The following is a 20,366-nucleotide window of genomic DNA, read 5'->3' as shown; positions in this document are numbered from 1 at the left end:
AGCGTCAGCTAAATGAATAAATGTAAATGCTAGTGTATTTTGGTAACTATATTTACTATGGTAAATGTACACATATACACTGGTGGTCTTACCAGGCATGTGCAGGTAGAGCAGTTGTCGTTGGGTGGGGTGAATGTGGCACTGTTCTCATGCACCTGTCCCAGGTGTTCACATGTCCCTGTGCACACAGCACAGCACCCACCTGGAGGACGCACAGGGCGCTTGCATGACACTTCTGGACAAGACACGGGTGTGCACGATACAATTCCATTCTACACACATACACAACACAGTATGTGTTAAGTAAAACTACAACACAGTGATAGCAACAGAAAAATACATTACACAAAAAAATGTATAATGATATATGGTTTAAAATGAAGATAAACTTTGGTAACAACGTGGTGTTTATTTGTGTACCAGGCAAATACAGCCTTGGCAGTGGTCGTTGGGATCAGGGAAGCGTTCTCCATTTTCACAATCCCGACTGCGGTATTGACAGCCTTCACACGTTTGGCATGCGCAGGGGTCCCGCTGAGGGTGAGCGCAGCTTTTAGGGGAACACTGAACCTCACCTCTCTGATCAACAAAAATATCCAGCCCCACCATTAATTCACATACACTCACATAAAACATAATTGCTTTGATTAATTTTATACAGATAACGATAGAAAGAATGACAGATAGAACGGCAGAACGATATACAGAACAATAAACAGAACGATAGATAAACCCTGAGGTATCAAATGTTCACACACGTTCTAATTTGTTAAACTGTTTATTTGAATTATGTGTTATTTAAAACAAAATTGTGCATATATACCAATCCTGGCAATATTGTGATAGATAGATAGATAGATAGATAGATAGATAGATAGATAGATAGATAGATAGATAGATAGATAGATAGATAGATAGATAGATAGATAGATAGATAGATAGATAGATAGATAGATAGATAGATAGATAGATAGATAGATAGATACTTACAGAACATCTGCACTCCTCACATGATGCTGTGGGTGATTGAACTGACTCACCATCTGCATAAACTCTTCCCTCAAACTGACAGCCTGTATAATAAAACACACACACACACACACACACACACACACACACACACACACACACACACACACACACACACACACACACACACACACACACACACACACACACACACACACACACACACACACACACACACACACACACACACACACACACTTATGCCACAGCCACAAACCCTAATTTGCAACTTGCAAGTCCGTTGGAGGTGTTATGATGGGGAGGGGCATTCTCATTCTAAAGAGCATCTGATTGAACAAAAATTTTAATTCTGCTGAAAGTGCACTTTTTCCTTAGACACAGTGTCATGCGGTACCTTCACACACAGGACAACACTGGTCTGCCCTATTGGTGGGGTAACTACATCCTGGGTTGTGACATTGCCTCCTATTGCAGGTCACGTAACCATTCATGCACATGCAACGACCGCAGTGATCAGAAGGGTCCACAAACTCCTGACCGTTCAGGTACTCCACGCCAGCATACATGCAGCCTGAAGAAGAAGAAAAAATACAACTCATAATAATAATAATGATAATAATAATATCAAATAAATTATATATATATATATATATATATATATATATATATATATATAAGACACTTAAACAGCCAATAATAATAATAAATTCTTGAACATCATGCAAGTCTTCACATGAATGTGTATAAATGTACTCAAACACGTACCATCACATTGTGGGCAGCACTTGCCCTGTATAGGGAAAGGACAGGCAATGCAGGGACATTGATCACGGTCACAGGACACAGTCCCATCACGACAAACACACGTCCTGCATGGGTCTGATGCATCCTCAAATGTAGCACCGTTAGTGTGTTCCCTACTATTATACAGACAACCTGCAAAACCAAAGACAGACACAGATATATATGTGATTGATATATTTGATGGTACCGTTCAGAAGTTTGAACAATCAAAAACTATTCATTTCTTAAAAAATACATTTTTACTGACCCCAAATGATACTGTACATCCACATCTACTCTCTACATATCAGTATTTGTTGATGAAATATCATTAAAGCTCTCACATGCACTTCATGTGTTTTTTAGGAAGTGTCTCACCATCACATGTGTGACAGCACTCTTGAATTATGGGGTGAGAGCAGGCGGCAGAGGGGCAGGGCCTGCGCTGGCATGTCATTGTCCCATTGTTGCAGATGCATGATTGACACCTGTCAATGGGATTATGGAACTGCTGCCCGTGTCTGTAATGCTGTCTTTCAACATTGCAGTCAACGGGGGGTGCTGTAAGTAATGAAATAAACACATTTACATCTAAATACACTCAAACAAACACTTTTATGGACATATGGGGGGTGTAATGATGTCACATCAATGTTGGAATTAGGGTTATTTTGAATTGCTGAATAGTTAATAGCATGTGAACAGCTTAGAGAACAATCTGCAAATTGTCATCTTGTAATTAAGGTGATTCAGACATGACGTGATTGTGGTATAAGAGCAGCAGTGTGACCTGGACACTGGCGGCAGCACTCTCCTGACGAAATAAACGAATCAGCACAATGCACCGCTGGACATCGCTTCATCAGACACTGGACGTTACCATTCTACAGACAAACAGACACACAGATACACTACAGTAAGACTGTGATGTGTGTGGATGTGAAGACACCACCGTTCAAAAGTTAGATAATACTTTTATCCAGCAAGGATGTATTATATTGACTATAATTTTACAAAAGATTTTGAACATTCTATTCATGAAAGATCCTGAACATTTTCCACAAAAATCTTAAGCAGCACAACTCATTTCAACATTGATAATAAGAAATATGCATTGAGCAGCAAATCAGCATATTAAAATGATTTCTGAAGGATCGTGTGACACTGAAGACTGGAGTAATGATGCTGAAAATTCAACTTTACATCACAGGAATAAATTACGTTTGAAAATATATTACCATAGAATACAGTTATTTTAAAATGTAAAAATATTTCATAAAATACATGTATAATATATAAGTAAATTAATGTAATAATATTTGATAAAATAAATGCAGCCTTGATGATCATAAGAGATTTCTTTCTCACAACCCCAAATATTTGAATGGTAGCGTATGAGAAAGAGACACTTACAGTGCAACGGCACGTCCTGCATTTGTCTTCTTGATGTGGAAATTCCATTCCATTTGGATACTCATTACCTGCATATGTACATCCTGGCGGAAAGGGAGAGGAGTTTTGTAAGTGACTGGTTTGCATGTGCTTACAGGAAAGAGTTTTATTTCTCCTAAACAGAAATGTCATTCAATGGAGAGAAATTCGAGACTATTCAAATGCACACACAGAAAATTCCATTGTTTATGTGTCTCAATATCTCAAGCATCTCTCATCAAATTCTTTCAAGACCAAATTATCTAAGCTTCCCACATTCTTTTAGCTGTAAGTTCATACGTCCATCAGTGCAAACACAATCCTCACATGGAATTCCAGGATTTGGAACTGTACCTTCATTAGTAATCATGCGGTTATCACATTCACGGATTTCTAAGGGAAGAAAATGGCAAGAGGAGACAATAACTGTTAGTGTGCACACTAAGATCAAGTTATCTGAGAATATGTAGTGAAGATGTACCTGGACACTGTGGGCAGCACTCTCCAGGAGGAGTGTACGGATTAGAACACGTCACTTGATGACATGATGCTATACCACACAAAGCCTGACCATCCTACACACACAAACACACACACACACACACACACACACACACACACACACACACACACACACACACACACACACACACACACACACACACACACACACACACACACACACACACACACACACACACACACACACACACACACACACACACGCACACAAGTAAAGAAACTAGCTTATAGTTACTAGATTTCTACACTTTCAGAAAAGAACAGCATATTTTATCAAAACGTTAAACATTTAATAAAAACTGAAACCAGTGCCTAAAAATTAACATTTGCCAAGCAGCAAATTCGAGTAAAAATCAGTCTTGGCGAGTATACGATACGGTGTCAATCGGCAGTTGGCCGATGCTTTTTTAAAATAAATTTTAACAATGCTACATGAACGTAAACACACATGAACGACTCTCAGGACAGTTGAAAGGGATCAGTGTTGCATCGTCATGAAACATTTAAGCCTTAGTTGCCAATTTAAATATGTAAGCTCAAGAAAGGGAAAAGGGAACTCAATTCGTTACTCGTGTGCTGTGTGGGAATTTTTTTCTGCGCAAACATCCGAGGTATGTGACTAGAAATCCACTTCTCAGACTCCGCGCGAATACTGAATTGAGCTCTCTTTCAGCTCTCCTTATTCAAACAAAATGATGTCAAAAAGTCTGTCGTTGTAAGTATCCTTTTAAACATTCTGTAGGTATGTCTTAACAGAATGTAAACAGTTGAGGAAGAAAACGCATGTGTACCAGTATATTGGATCCGTGCATTAGCTCTTAAAGTGACAGAAACCTAATATTCTTGCTGCTGTCTGTTTTTAATTTTAATCACACAACAAAAGACAAAGAACAATTACTCATTGCTCTTGACTTGAATAACATTTGTTACTTTAATAAGGATTAATTTGTTTCATGGCTGTTAAAAACCATTTATGGTCATTTTTTATTGGCAGGTGTGGCAAAAAGTTTTAGGGCCTGACTGAAATATTTAAATAGTGTTTAACTATCACAGTTGCTCATACTTATGGTTAGTGATTGAACAAACCCCAAACCCTATAAAAACCTTGTATTAAACATTCATGAAATGTAAAATCTAGTATTGTGTGTACCTGACAGGTGCACGTCACACAGGGATCATCCGGGTCCTTAAAACTTTGGCCGTTTTCATACAAACGCTGCTTGTAATGGCACTGCCCACAGGAGTCACAGCACTCACCACCTGTCACATATTTATCAAAACCTTAAAACTTATTCTGATAGTTATCTGTCCTGCCGGATGGAAAGTTATAGATGTTAGCAACCATTAGCCAGGTTTCCATCCAAGGGTTTTTTGCGAAAAAAGGTTTAGCGCATCAAAATGTTTACCGATATAGCTGATGGAAATGCCAATTATCGTTATTTTTTTGCAAATGTCGACACAATCCTTTTCCGTTTAACTTTAGCGCATAAATTCTATGTCGATACTTTAATTGTCGCGAAAAACTAGTTTGGAAACACTTTTTGTCGAGAAAAGGGGCTTTAACGCAAATAAATGTGGTGTCACATGATATTTTCATCACCTGCAAGATGCAGTCGTCACAACAAAAACCATGGCCGGTTGTTTTACTAACCCCTGAAGTTTCGCCCATCACTCTATATGTGTGGTTGCCAGCTTGTACAGGGCAATGTTAATCCGCTTTAGTATCGAAACCGGTGGTCGGTGGCAGTGGCGTAACTTTGCTTTGAAAAGTGGTGGACACCGCACAACTCGTTTTGCTATTTGTTTATTTAATAACCGACTTTACTTGGGGACTCTTTCGTTTTGAATTGTTCTGTTTACAAGTAGAAATTTCAAGCTTTCTATATATTTCTCAGGTCTGTGCAAGTAGGCCTACATTATACGCTGAGTTTCGGTTCATTTATGGGACGAGAGTCCAGTTCACGCGCCAGCGCCTCCGTGATATTTTATTTAACCTTTATTTAACCAGGAGAGTCAGCAGTAGTACAAACACATAGGTACAGACAAATAACACAGAAGACTAAAGCTAACATTTCATTTAAGCATTTAAAATAATGTTTACAGTCTAAGAGCATTTATCCTACATTAAGGCATCTGCCTCTAAGTCTTTCATTTTGGATTTAAAAGCATTTAGCGAGATTAACTCAATGAGTTTCTAGTCCTTTTGCAAAGTAGCCTATTTCATGCTGAAGGTGAAGAATACAGAAATGCCTTCTTTCCCATTTCCGTACGGGCCTTGATGATCTCTTTTCTACTATATTTACTTCTTATTTATTGCAATTGGTTGATGAAACATTGATTAAAATTAAGATACAATTAATAAAAAACGAAATTCACTTTAAAGAAAGGCTTTGTGCTTTCTGTTTGAGGTCTCTTTGAAAGTTTTAAAGTCGCTTTCAGAGCGGTCATGTCCGTAACAGAGAACTGTCACGTCCGTAACATTGTTTTTTTCCTCATAAATGCGAACACGAAAAATTAAATAAAAATAATATTTTATGTTCTATGGAGGCTGACCATTCTTCATCGGGTTAGTATTAGGCTACTTTTGTTTTGCGCAGTATAATTCATAGAATTACAATTACACCTAAAAGTTAAAGATTTTTTGTGTCATGTCTCATGTGTATTTCTCTCATATTAAATATAAAACGCATGTGTAGACTGATATTTTTCTAATGTCTGGACTCCTTTATTAAGGGAGTATGGATATATAAACAGACGTTTCAGTATTAAATGCATTTTCTGAGAATTTATATTTCAAGTTTTGACTGCAAATGTCACGTCCATAGCGCTGGAATTGCCCAATTTTAAAGAATTTATCCTCAACCAGTTTTTTTGTGTAGTGTAATATCAAGCCTGGCAAAAAGTTGCAAAAAAAAAAAAAAAACTTTCTGTAAAGTGTCTCCACAACTTCCTCCCAAAACGCCTTATTGTGTGGTCTCTCCCAGACCCTTGAGCTTTGTTGCATTTAAAGGGTAGTTACTAGTTCGAGCCCTATCAGATGAGCAACTGCTTCATTCTGCCATCGTCTTCTGATATTTCGGACACTTGCAATTATTTGTGAAATTGAAATGACAGTAAGCTGGCAAATTTCAAATAACTGCCTGAATACTCTCTCCATTTTTTTTTGTTTGTTTGTTTTTGGTTTGTTTGTTTGGTGTTGGGGGTGCTGACTGGAACCTCAAAAGGTAGAATTTGCGATAAAAAAAATGTAGGCCTATGGAAACGGCTCAAGGGCACTTTTTTTTGCGATACACCAAAACATATGCGACAAATCACTTTCGGCATTCGTGACGTCACACGCACACAATCTTATCGGTAAAAGGCCAATTGAATGGAAACAGTCTGGAGACGGAAAATTTCGTAATGTTTTTTTTCGCATATTCACTTTGTCGATAACATAACAGCGCAAAAAGTGGATGGAAACGAGGCTAGTGACACCTTCTTAACATTGTAGGAACACTTACAATGTTAGGTGTTCTAAACAGACTGCAAACTTGTGCAAATAAGACAGCTTATGTACATCTAAAGCAGCATGGCTATTATGCAAACATTAGTAGGGGCCGGTTGCATAAACCGCTAAGACTAGTATAACAAGTTAAACACCACATTTTTTTCTTTGAGACTGTTCATAGGTTTTTTAAATCAAGTACATAAAAACGTAGATTAGCCTAATTTGATACAGAAAAGTAAGACTGAAAAGTGCCCCTGAATAACTGCTAGTGGGTCATACTAGAACTTTAGACACTGTCTTAACATAATTGCTATGTTTATGCAACCAGCCCCAGGAAATCCCAGAAAGCATGGCAATGAGTTTATTGCAGTGAAAACTATCAAGCAAAATGCTACTTTAGATATACCTGTTTTATTCAGTATTAAGAATTGTCCAGAGAAAATTCGTTCCCTTTCAGTCGCTTATGTTCGACTTTGTCGAGTGATTGGGATCACGCTTAGGGAGCCTGTCATCTTCGAGTAGGCTACTGTTAAAACTAGCCAATAACATTGGCGTGCGAGATCTGCATCTCACAATCCGTCCCGTGGCAAGGGTATAAATACAGAAGTGGATGCACGCACCAGTTGTGTTTCGCTTCGGAGCCAATCGGTGTTGATGTCTCTGAAGAGTGTTGAAGTTTTCAACAAGCGAGTGTGTCGGTGTTCTTCTGGAAGACTCTCCCAGTGTTGGTGGTTCTACAGCGTGTGTGCAGCGGTGATCGCGAGCTTCTGAGCACTCAACTGCTGTTTTAACAGCATAATTTCTGTGTATTTGTTGACGGTTGGTTAGAGGGCAAAAAAGTGAGTGCTTCACTGTTTCATTTCACTGTTCAGTGTTGCCGCGGTCATACCCCTGTGTCCTCCGGCACTGGTGACGGGTCCCATTTCCTGAAAGAGCGACACGGGTGTGTTTGCATCTTTTTAATGATGTCATTCCATCCGTGCCTTTCTGGATTCTGGATGCAGTCGTTCCCTGTCCCCCTCTGACGGTCACAATGGTTGCATTACGTGTTTGAAAAAAAAATATATATATATATACATATATATATTCAGCACACTGAAGCAGCTTTTGTGGATAGTTCATGTTCTCATTGCGAGAATATGACTATTCCGGTGTTGAGATCGAGACTCGCCTTCATGCTTAAAGGTGGAGTCCGCATTACCACGCCCCGCTACGGCGCCGTGAGGGATGGGTGATCAGAGGATCATAGTGAGACTTCCCCGCCCAGTAACCAATCCCTTTGGGCCCCTCACTCCTCTATCACACCGCAGCCGGTGGAGCCCTCCGTTGAGCGTGCTGGTCCCTCTGTAATGGACCGACCAGCCGTTTCATTCGGAGCCCCTCAAGAGAACAGGATGCCGATTGCAGCATCGGAAGGTGAGCTAACCTCTGGAAATTATGACTCAGCTGCATTATCTCCCTCTGGGAGTGTAACGTTGCCCGAGCCAGATCCAGAGATGTCAGCTATGCTGAAACGGGCCGCCGAGGCTGTCAGGCTTTTGGACGGAGGATCCTCGTCTCCCCCCTAAGGCCTGTGAATTCTCATCCGTTCCGACAGGGAGAGCTTACAAAGCCTGTGGGCAAGCCACCTCCTCTTTGCATGCCATGGCGTTGCTACAGGTCTATCAGGCCAGGGCACTCATGGACATGTACGAGCTTAGCCCAGACCGTTCGCTCATAGGTAAGCTCTGCACTGCAACCGACTTTGTCCTCCGGGGCACGAGCGTTGTGGCGTGCGCGATCAGTCTGGAGATGTCTACTTTAGTGGTCCAGCAGCGACATCGTTGGCTCAGCCTGGTTGATGGTGGATTGCGGACAAGGTTTGGTTCATGGACTCCCCCAATTTCCCAGGTTGGGCTGTTCGACGACGAGGTGGAAACCCACCAGTTCTGCCACCCAAGCGCAGACAGAGGCCATCCAGCACATCCTGCCACGGCGGCCCACTGCTGCCTCCACCCCACCGCCGGTGGCAGTTCCTCCGCCTGCTCATCTCCGAGGGTCATCCCCCTCGAACCGCTGGCAGGCCGCCCAGCCTGTTTCAGAAGCTGCCAATGTGAAATCTGAAACGCATACTTCAGATCTCTATCCTCCGCAACGCAGGCCATCCTGTGTTTTTGCGTTTGAGGGTATGAAATCTCAGTACAAATCCTACCCTTCGAGTGCTACATAGCCAGGTGGGTCTTCAGGTGAACTGGGAAAAGAGTAAACGCCCCCACGGGCTGAGAATCTCTTTTTCCGGTAAGGAGCTGGACTCGGTCTAACACACCTCACAGCAGGAACGTGTCTGGTCGTTACGTTCAGAAGTGAGAAAGGGTCCCACTGAAACCTTTTCAGGCTTCTGGGGCATATGGCATACGCAGCCGCAATGGCTTCCTCCATAAGATGACCATTTCAGCACTGGCTTCACAGCCGAGTCCCGAGGTGGCCATGGCAGAGCGGCACGCTCCGTGTGACAATCACCTGGCTTGCCGCCAAACCCTCAGCCCGTGATCAGACCTTTGTTTCTCCGGGCCAGCCGGCCCTTGAACAAGTGTTTACCAAACACGTACATCGTGCATGCAGTAACGGGGGTCTGGGCGGGCCTCCGACTGCATTGGCATCAACTGCTTTGAGTTGCTGGTAGTACACCTTGCTCTGAGACATCGCTGCTCAGCAAGCTTGTACTGGTCTGTACAAACACTGCAACCATTGCGCTACGCTTCCCTCGCATGTCGCAACTCGCCCACCACCTCCTCCTTGGAGTCAGAGGCTTCGGATGTCGCTTCATTCCACTTCATTTTCTGGCCTGCTCAATCGTGCCGCCTACAAGGCCTCATGACAGCCTGGGGCCCAGGGAAAAGTGGAGATTCCAACCCCAGGCGGTCCAGCTGTTCAAGGACCACTTCGGGGCCCCACAGTTACATCAATTTGCCTCTCCAGACTTTTTTTGCCAAAAAACAATTGGCAGTTGTTTTACTCCCGGACCGAGCGGAGTACCCTTGGCACGGAGACAGCTGGCCCCGGGGCCTCCGCAGAGATGCGTTTCCCCAGTGAGCCTTCTTGCACAGCCCTGTGCTAAGTCAGGAGCAGGAGCCTTATTGGCCCAACCGGACCTAGTTCCCCCCGAACTCCTCTCGACAGCCCTTCCTGACTCATTCCTCTGAGACAGTTCTCAGGGATGGGGCACCGTTGGCACCCGCGTCCAGACCTCTGGAAACTCCATCTCTGGTCCCGAAAGGACGGGACGCGGAGTTTCTAGGTGATCTTCCACAACATATCGTAGACACCATCACTTCTGCGAGAGCAGCCTCTACGAGGCATGCTTGTGCCCTGAAGTGGAATCTGTTCGTTGATTGGTGTTTTTCTCTCTGGGAAGACCCCCGAAGATGTTCAATGTCTTCCGTGCTTTCTTTCCTGCGAGATGGGTCTGAGCGAGGGCTCGACAAACCGTGCCTGGAATTCGGGCCGGCCAACTCTCACGGTTACCTGAGACCCCGGCCTGGGTATGTGCCCTAGGTTCCTACCTCTCCCTTTAACGGGACCAGGTGGTGAGGCTGCAAGCGCTGCCCTGGAGGAGGAAGACCCAGCCCTGGCTTTTCTCTGTGCCTTCTGCTCCTTGCGTTTATAACTGGACAGAATGCAAAGCCTCTGGACCTCAGACCAGCTCTTGTCTGTTAGGGAAACCAGCAGAAGGGAAGGCTCTTTCCAAGCAGAAGTTGGCCCACTAGAAAGTGGTTGCCATCATCTTGGTGTGTATACCCAAGGTGCACCGTGTCCACCTGGGTAGTGAGCCTCTCCAAAGAGAGAGCTCCTTACTGGGCGTTGACACAGGGTGCCTCGCTGACAGATGTTTTAGAGCTGCGGGCTGGGCGACACCAAACATGTTCGCTAGAAAAATAGCCTATGTGTCGAGCCGGTTGCTTCCTGTGTGAACAAGTGTTGGCTTTGTGCCATTCCCCTTCTATGGACTGGATATGTGTGCCATTCTTGCTCCAGTAGAGTTCCTCTTTAGCCGAACCCTGTTGAGTTCCCCCACACCGTTCGGCAAAGGATGTGGTGGAGCGTCCGATGCCAGGCCTTACACTTGTATGCACTGGTGGAACCTGTGTTAGGCTGGGTCCCATATGTTGTGATCCTGGCGAGCCTGTGTCTTCCCTTGGCAAATCCCGCTCTGCCGTCACTGTCCGGTGTGTTTCCCTCCTGTTATAGGCTGGAGCCACCTCAGTGACATTCCATATGTTGTACTGCCCCGTAATGCCCAGTACATGTGTATCCTCCACATGTTACTTACCTACGGGCAGGATGTGGCTTCCGCAGCATATTGCATCCACTTCCGTATTTATACCCGCGCCGCGGGGCGAAGAGTGAGATGCAGATCTTGCACGCCAATGTACATTGACTCGTTTTAACAGTACTCGAAGATGACACCCTGATCCCAATCAGTCGACTACGTCTCCTTTCCCTCCTTCAGGGAACAAGGGTTACATACGTAACCAAGACGTTCAATCTAATTAAAATGCAGATGTTATCAGATATATTTCAAAATGTGTTTCAAATGATACACATTTTAATTATACAAAAATATTGCTAATAACAATTATAATAATAAAATAAAAAAATATATTCTAAATCATTTTTAATTACTTATATTTCCTCATATGTACATTTCTAATCTTAATATGTTGAATTAATGCTAAATATATTTTAAAATATTTCCAGATATATTTTCAGATTTATTTTTAATATTAAAAATAATAAAAATAAATATAGAATAAATAAATAAATAAAATTATAGATTTTTATAGATTATAATACTTTTCTTTTTTTAGTTGTAGTATATTTTAATATTTGAAGATAAATTAAAAAAATTACAAAATATATTCGGCATTTATTTGAACTATATTTTGGTCAGATTTGTATTCAAATCATTTACTTTCTATCTTTTACTTTGTATGCTGCCTTAAAATGTAGACAAAGATGTAGGCCTTTAAATCTGTCACTTTTCTTCCTTTCTTTGTCTTGTCTTTTCTTCTCTCTCTTACCTGTAGGTATGGTGGGTTCTAGGTCGGGCCCGGGGGTCGGGGCACAGTTAGCCTGGCCCCCCACACAAGAACATCTTTGATCAGCGTCAGTCCACGTGTCTCCTTCCTCATACTGAACGCCATTCCACATACATCCTACAAACACAGAATGAACACGCGTAAACTTTAAAAAATTTGGAGTTGGTAAGATTTTTTAATGTTTTTAAAAGAAGTATCTTATGCTCTCCATGGCTGCATTTATTTGATAAAAAATACAGTAAAAAACTGTAACATTGTGAAATATTATTACAATTTGAAATAACTTTTCTATTTGAACATATTTTAAAATTTAATTTATTCCTGTGATGAAAATCTGAATTTTCAGCATCATTACTCCAGTCTTTAGTGTCACATGATCCTTCTGAAATCATTCTAATATACTGATTTGCTGAAAAATAATATCTTTCTGACCCCAAACCTTTGAATGGTAGTGTATGTGAGAATGTGCCTTATGCAAGCATGAGTCAGTAGCAGCAGTATGTGTCTGTGTCAGTGTCTTACCTCTGCACACTGGGCAGCAGATGTTAGGAGTAGCGGGAGTGGGAACCGCACAATTCAAAGATGGGCATCTTTCCTGGTGACATCTCACGTTACCCTCCTTTAACAAAAAAAAAAACACAAGAATCAATGGCTTCAATGCCTCAAACCTACCTAGCATGATATTTTAATGTGTTTTGATATTTGATGTGTGTGCTGTTTGAATGTCCACATATGCAAATGATATTCAAAGCAGATAACAACCTAAATTGTGCCCTGTTCCTCACATAAAACTATCATATGGCTTCAGATGATTTTGGAATATAGTGCATGAGTCACATGGGCTACTTCTATGGTACTTTTATGATACTTTTTCTTTTGACATAAATATTCTTTACATTTACTCAATATTGTGTCATCATATTCATCGATTTTAGCCAAATATCGCTTTAAATCTTTAGTCAACATTTTATTTGACACAAAAAGATTAAACCAAATACTTAAAACATTTTATATAATAATTTTAGCATGTACCAACATTTAACAAAAACTGTTTTATCAACAGTAGGCAATGTCTTTAATTACTTTGAAAAAACATTGTCAAAATCAAACATTTTCATCAATGATTTCATGGATGATATTAACATTGGTGTAAGCTGGATTCACAATAGCTGTCTGTGTGTGTGTGTGTGTGTGTGTGTGTGTGTGTGTGTGTGTGTGTGTGTGTGTGTGTGTGTGTGTGTGTGTGTGTGTGTGTGTGTGTGTGTTCACCTTGCATGTACACTGAAGGCATGGACCACTACCGGGAGGCCTGAACTCTTCTCCATTTTTGGAAATCCTTCCTTCATACTTACACACTGAAACACAGTAAAAACACATTTTTTACTCATGTGTTTGGAAGCCAGGACGACTTTGATATTATGTTGCATGTTAGAGAAGGAGAGGAGGAATGAGATGTTTGTGTTTGTCTTCTTTACTGTGACAAGTAGGGCAGCACTGGCCATGTAAATTTGTTGGGTGCGTGCAATTGGGAGGCGGACATGAAGTTCTTGTAGATTCACATGACACTTGCCCACCCTGTATCACAAGATAGACACATTCACATACAAATACATTCAAAAGTTCATACATTTAGTAAACACTTTTATCTAAAGTGACTTACAGAAAACACTCACCAAGCATTGACATTTCAAGCACGGATCCTCTCTGGATACGAAGGTTTGACCGTCTGTGTATACAATATCCTCATATCTGCACTCCTCACATCTGAACACCAATTGATTAATAAGAATTGTTTCCTTTAAGATGCCTGTCTGGTTTACTACTTTAGCCAAAATTGTTATGAAAAAAACATTATTAATACCGTTCACAACATTCTTCTGGTCTCTTCACTGGATTATAACAGGGAGTCGGTGGGCAGGGGTACGGAACGCAATTAATATTCCCATTCTGAAAGAAAAATAACTTCTGCTAGAATGCAAAATTGTTTTGTTTTTTTGAAAACTATTTAATCAAAACCAATTTACAACATTTGCCGCTTTTATTCAAAGTCATTTACACTGCAATAAAATAAAATTTATCTTATTCAACTCAGTTCTTATGCAACTTACCACACATTTACATCTGCCCTCACACTGGGATCCTGGCGGCAAATCCATCCCATTCGGGATGTCCCTTCCATTCATATTACAACCTGTGAGAAAAATATGTGTGTATAGATATATTTGTATATACTGTATATCAAACTCATGTGAAGTATAAGTAGCAATTTAATAGACACCTCTATCTGAAGCGATATAGCCATAGCCTGTCAATAAATGCTTGTAGTTAATAGACCTATCATGGCATTGTTCAATTCTAAAAAACATATTTTTCTTTGAAAAATTTCAACAACTGAATCAATAACAATTAGACAAGCAATATGTATCAATTTGATTGTATGCTCTCAAACGTTCTTATTTAGAGTGATTTTAAAGTATAGTAACAAGTCATTTTTAAAAGTTTGGACACACCGTCACAGACCGGACAGCAGGATCCGGTGGGAGTAGAGGCTGGGTTTGTACAGGGGACATGACAGGGTTCACGCTCACACTGAACCAGACCCTCCTAGAGAGAGAGAGAGAGAGAGAGAGAGAGAGAGAGAGAGAGAGAGAGAGAGAGAGAGAGAGAGATTACATTTAAAGACAAAAACACTGATAGCCCATGAGATATGCAATACATTAGGAAAACAAGCAATGTAATCAAAAACAGGTGATGACCCACCGTGCATGTACAGGTCGCGCAGGGGTCATTAGGATGGTTCCACTGAGAACCGTGCAGGTGCCACACATTGTTCTGGACACAACCTTCATATCAAACAAAATACTTTTTTGATGAGTATGAGCATGTTCGAGCAAGTTGCATGTCATTAGATGCAACTATTAGGGCAGTCATGGCCTAATGGTAACAGAGTTAGACTGGTGACCCAAAGGTTGCTGGTTCGATTCCAGTACTGGCAGGAATATGACTGAGGTGTCCTTGAGCAAGGCACCTAACCCCCAATCGCTCCCCGGGCGCCACTCAAGGCTCTACTCTGCTCCTAATGTGTGTGCACTTACTTGGATGGGTCAAATGCAGAGGTCAAATTCCAAGTATGGGTTACCATACTTGGCCATCACGTGTCACTTTCACCTTTCACTTTCATTAAAATGTACAAAAACCACACATCACACTTACTTCGACACCTGGGACAGCACTGCCCACCTACAGTCTCCAACAAAAGACAAGGAACTGTAGGACACGACTGAGTGTCACATTCTATATTCCCTGCCTACAAGAAAAACAACACACACACACACACACACACACACCTCTTTAATTAAAGTTGATTTCAAAAATACACAGCAAATGATCAAAAGCACCATTGTAGAGGACATATTTAGTGAATTTTAGAATATATACTCTATGCAAGATCTGTTTAGAAGTGAAATATGTAATCTTTTTGGCCAACATTAAGGGTAATGCATAACAAGTAACGTGTGTTATGTACAGTGCTGTTATTGGTAACTAAAACAAAATATAGTAAACATTATTAACTTAAAAAAACTAATAAAAATAATAAACACTTGCAATCAAATTTCATTAAATATAACAAAATTACATTTGCGAAAATAATAAGTAAAGTAACATTACTTTTTTGGATTTACAACATAATACTTATGGTACTTATGATACATAATACTTCGATTTTTACATTAATTCTGCGTAAAATGCATACAGGCATACAGGCCTACATTTTACAGAAAACATTTTAAGTCACACTAATTAAGTGGTGGGATGCAACTATAAAATTATATTACTTTTCATAATAAGTAAGAATACATAATGTAAATCAATAAGCACATTACTTTTAAAGTAGTCTGTGAGGGAGAAAAAGTGTAAAAGAGAGCAGGAAAATGTATCCGACAGTCCAAAAGTTATGTCTACTAAATTCTAAATAAATAGTTCACTAATACAAGCACTTTCATAATATAAAATTTAATTTCTTTTAAATAATAATTAAAATATCCTAATGTTAATGTCTAATTGTAATGTGGTTGACGAATCAGGACAAAACAGAAATGCACATTGTCATCTCACAGCCTTACATTGCACACACAGCGTTTGCAGGGGTCACGGTTGGCTTGAAAAGAGACGCCGTCTAGGACAACTTGCCCCTCAAAGTTACAGCGGGAACAATCTCTGCAGCAGGAGCCAAACGGTGGCTTCACACCATCTTGACACGTCTGAGGACACTGCTGCACATCAACACACGCGTGATTCCCACCCTGATGAGCAAAATACAAAACACAACACAGTTTAACGCAAACAATACGGTCATTTCATCCACTAACATGTAATACTTTACACATGTAACAAGTGAGAAAGAAGCACCTGACATGTACAAGTCTGGCAGCCATCAATGGTGCTGAAAGAGTCGATGTATGGCCGACCGCCCACATCACATACTGCAAAGGACATAATAGGCACGCAAATTTCCAGAAAGAAGTTCCAGAACCATTAGAGTCACAAATAAATAAAGAGCTCAAAAGTGCTTGTGAGTGTGTACCAGAGCAGGTAGAGCAACACTCCCCACGTCTCATGTAGGGATTGGGACACGGGGTGGGCGGACACTTAATGGGATTACATGACACCTCATTGTTCTGCAAATAAACACATGCATAATGCATAACGCATTAATTTTTCGGCTTAATTCTGGTCAGCATTCTCTACAACACCCACACCTGACATATAGTTTTTATTCATTTTTATGTATTAGTTTTAGTTTATTTTATTTTTATTTATTTTTTATTTTTATTTTTATTTTAGTCCTTCAAATTAAACTAAACGCAAATGAGAAATGTTGCCTAGGCAGCTGGCATTTATTTTGATTTCAGATAACAATTTTTTTTATTGCTTTTGTTTTAGTTAAATATAATAACCCTGAAACATGCATAACAAAATTCAAGAAACATTTGCGGTATAAAATAGCATTTGGTTATAGAAACTTTTTATAAACAGAAACGTTTAAAGTATCTTGTTTGACGCTAGCAAGAACATTTACAGCATATACACTCTTTCCACTCAATTTTGATATTTTATCAGATGTTGTGAATAGTTTTACATAATCATTGATGTTTTTATTAAATGTTGAACCGCTACCATTACATTTAAATATTTCACTGAAAAACTTAACATACATTTACCATTTTTATTGCAGGAGCATCTCCAAAACTTAATCACTGAAATGTCTTTTAACATTTTAGTTTTACCATTGAAACTTTTTTAACATTTACACTCATACAAAGTATTTAAAAGTCTGTATGCTTTAGTTTACACTTGAACCTTACTTTTTTTGTTAATGTGGTTCCCTTTTAAGCGAACTCGAGCTGCGTTGAGACGCGGTGGGAACGCCCCTGCGTGATTGCATAGTGATGCGCGTTTATAATCAGTCCAATGGAAAGACGAGACGTCATAGGCGGGTGACGTCACCGACCAGGAAACTATAAAGCACACCTGAAAACAGACCGTGCTAGCTTCTGTGCCTTCACCAAGCGCTCTCTGTATATTGTCCCTGTCTATTTATTGTTGTCTGTCATTGCAAGCACAATATCACAGAAAGATATATATATATATATATATATATATATATATATATATATATATATATATATAACATGGCTGTGGCGAACAGCACGGCCGAGGGACGTGAGAGAACGGCGCGAGGCCGGTGGTGCGATTGCTAATGAGCAACACCTGTGAAGCACACCGGTCTCGCATCTCTCACGGAGGAGCGGAAGCATAAAGGGGGAGCGACGACGTTGATGATCGAGAGAGGAACAGGCCTGTGTTTTAGTTGTGTTTGGTTTTTGTATTGGTATTTTTTTTTAGCCAGCAGTCATCCGCGAGGGGCTGCTGGCAGTTCTTTATGTTTATTTTCGGTAGCCAGCAGTCGTCCGCGAGGGGCTGCTGGCGGTAGTTTGTTTTATTTTAAATAAAGTTTCTTTGATTGTTCGCCGGTTCCCGCCTCCTTCTTCCCTGAACATTGCTACACTGGTGCCGAAACCCGGGAAGAGGGAGGAACGCGCTGTCAGAGAGTCCTCGCCGCTGTGGGGAATCCGCGGTGCCATCGAGCATGGTGCGCGAGTCGCCGACGCTCGCCGTGGGCCGGAGCCTGTTGCCATCCGCCGGGCAGGGGAGGAGCAGGGAGCGGGGGACTCGCGGCCATGTACGCTCGAGGCGGTGCGCTGGAGTGAGTTGCCGGGGGGACGGCCGAGCTCGCTGCCGGCCGCCTGGGAGTTGGAGAGGCGGCTGCTGTCCGGGAGGGAGCGGGGGAGTCGCCGCTGCTCGCCGTGGGCCGGTAGCCTGGTGCCGTCCACCAGGAAGAGGTGAGGAGCAGGGAGCGGGGGACTCCTACCGTCTGCCTTAGAGCCCAAGGAGCGTCAAGCCGTCCACCGAGGGCTACCCAGCGTCACCGCCAGGCACCGCGGAGGAGATCGCCCAGCTGGTGGGGGACCAGATGGTAGCGCGTTGTGGGAACCGGACCAAGTTTTTTTTTTTTTTTTCTCTCCCCTCTCTCGATCTGTCGCTCCTCATGCTTCCGTCTCTGTTTCCCTCGGCTTGTCGGTCCATACCCCCCCGGGATCGCCGCCGCCGGGGGGGAGTAGGCACAGGCTCGTGGGTACCCCCCGGCCTGTGAGGGGCGGTGGGGGTATGTGGCGAACAGGATGGCCAAGGGACGTGAGAGAACGGCGCTAGGCCGGTGGTGCGATTGCTAATGAGCAACACCTGTGAAGCACACCGGTCTCGCATCTCTCACGGAGGATGCGAAGCATAAAGGAGGAGCAATGACGTTGATGATCGAGAGAGGAACACGTCTGTGTTTTAGTTGTGTTTGGTTTCTGTATTGGTATTTTTTTGTAGCCAGCAGTCGTCCGCGAGGGGCTGCTGACAGTTCTTTATGTTTATTTTCGGTAGCCAGCAGTCGTCCGCGAGGGGCTGCTGGCGGTATTTTGGTTTGTTTGTTTTATTTTAAATAAAGTTTCTTTGATTGTTCACCGGTTCCCGCCTACTTATTCCCTGAACATTGCTACAATGGCGAACAAGCAAGATTTTGAGCGCTGTGTTGTTCCCTGCCCTCGTTTTATCACGGGTGGGGACACACATCTTGGGGTTCCCAAATTGATCTGATAGCGGGGTTTGAGATGGGCACAGCCCTATCTCAGCCTTCACCTGCCAGATCCAGTGTCCTATCTCAGGGAGAAGCATGCGTTGCGGTTTCTTTTCCCCGGGATGAGACACCACTGCGATTATCCAGTTTATTACCCGGGATTATGAGAGTTTGCCGTGTCATACCCTTGTTGATGAGGAGTCTATGGAGGTTGTGACTCATGCTGTTGCCAAATTAAATATTGACTGGCCAGCCGAGGAACAGGGTGATATTAAAAAGAGTTTACTAGATGAAAGATATCTACAATCTAGATCACAGCCTACTCGCCGGGGTTTGCCGTTTTTTCCCAATCTCCACACTGAGGTGTCGAAATCGTGGAATAACTCGGTTTCATTTTGAGTTTTTAATCCCCAGAAATCTAATTATAGCAACGTCATGGGTATTAAAGATTTTGGTTATATAACAATATTGTTAGTAGCCCTGTACTGGCCGACCCGAGTTTGGTTCTCGGACCTGGTATCCCTTCTAGACGGCTCTCTGATGGAGATTTCGATCAGGAGGGACCTACTGTCTCAAGCAGGGGGTATGATTTATCACCCTCGCCCGGATTTGTGGAAACTGTGGGCTTGGACCCTGAGGGGGCCCAGCTCATAGAATCTGATCTCTCGACCAAGGTCGTGGACACCATACTCCACGAGAAGACTTTATTCACTGAAATGGAAACTGTTCTCTGCCTGGTGTTTAGAACACCAACTGAATCGTGTTAACTGCCCTGTTGGTACAGTACTTGATTATTTGCAAGAACGTTTCTCTTCTGGATTATCTCCTTCCACCTTGAAGGTGTATGTGGCGGCTATATCTGCTTAACACACCCGTCAGGGTGGTG

At 42.1% G+C, this 20,366-nt stretch overlaps 1 protein-coding gene across 1 annotated transcript in view; it reads right to left on the bottom strand.

Annotated features, from left to right (window-relative positions):
* Nucleotides 1-20,366, bottom strand: part of kcp (kielin cysteine rich BMP regulator) — a 46,893-nt gene that overhangs the window by 16,433 nt on the left and 10,094 nt on the right. Inside the window, exons 9-32 of the mRNA XM_077193772.1 lie at nt 16,880-16,973; nt 16,705-16,778; nt 16,419-16,598; nt 15,508-15,601; nt 15,055-15,137; nt 14,805-14,898; nt 14,403-14,485; nt 14,156-14,241; nt 13,968-14,058; nt 13,770-13,869; nt 13,564-13,649; nt 12,817-12,913; nt 12,277-12,411; nt 4,877-4,986; nt 3,686-3,779; nt 3,559-3,597; nt 3,187-3,269; nt 2,564-2,657; nt 2,152-2,334; nt 1,756-1,926; nt 1,385-1,561; nt 991-1,073; nt 421-579; nt 93-272 (exon numbers count right to left, since the gene is read on the bottom strand). Coding sequence (XP_077049887.1) covers nt 93-272; nt 421-579; nt 991-1,073; nt 1,385-1,561; nt 1,756-1,926; nt 2,152-2,334; nt 2,564-2,657; nt 3,187-3,269; nt 3,559-3,597; nt 3,686-3,779; nt 4,877-4,986; nt 12,277-12,411; nt 12,817-12,913; nt 13,564-13,649; nt 13,770-13,869; nt 13,968-14,058; nt 14,156-14,241; nt 14,403-14,485; nt 14,805-14,898; nt 15,055-15,137; nt 15,508-15,601; nt 16,419-16,598; nt 16,705-16,778; nt 16,880-16,973 — 2,670 coding nt within the window. The remainder of the gene's footprint in view (nt 1-92; nt 273-420; nt 580-990; nt 1,074-1,384; nt 1,562-1,755; nt 1,927-2,151; nt 2,335-2,563; nt 2,658-3,186; nt 3,270-3,558; nt 3,598-3,685; nt 3,780-4,876; nt 4,987-12,276; nt 12,412-12,816; nt 12,914-13,563; nt 13,650-13,769; nt 13,870-13,967; nt 14,059-14,155; nt 14,242-14,402; nt 14,486-14,804; nt 14,899-15,054; nt 15,138-15,507; nt 15,602-16,418; nt 16,599-16,704; nt 16,779-16,879; nt 16,974-20,366) is intronic.

The sequence above is a fragment of the Siphateles boraxobius genome, unplaced genomic scaffold (assembly GCF_051911475.1).
Source record: "Siphateles boraxobius isolate OS27281-9 unplaced genomic scaffold, OSU_SipBor_1 31, whole genome shotgun sequence".
Classification (NCBI taxonomy): Eukaryota; Metazoa; Chordata; class Actinopteri; order Cypriniformes; family Leuciscidae; genus Siphateles; species Siphateles boraxobius.
The sequence above is the reverse complement of the archived record's forward strand: the minus strand, read 5'-3'. Positions and strand labels throughout refer to the sequence as shown.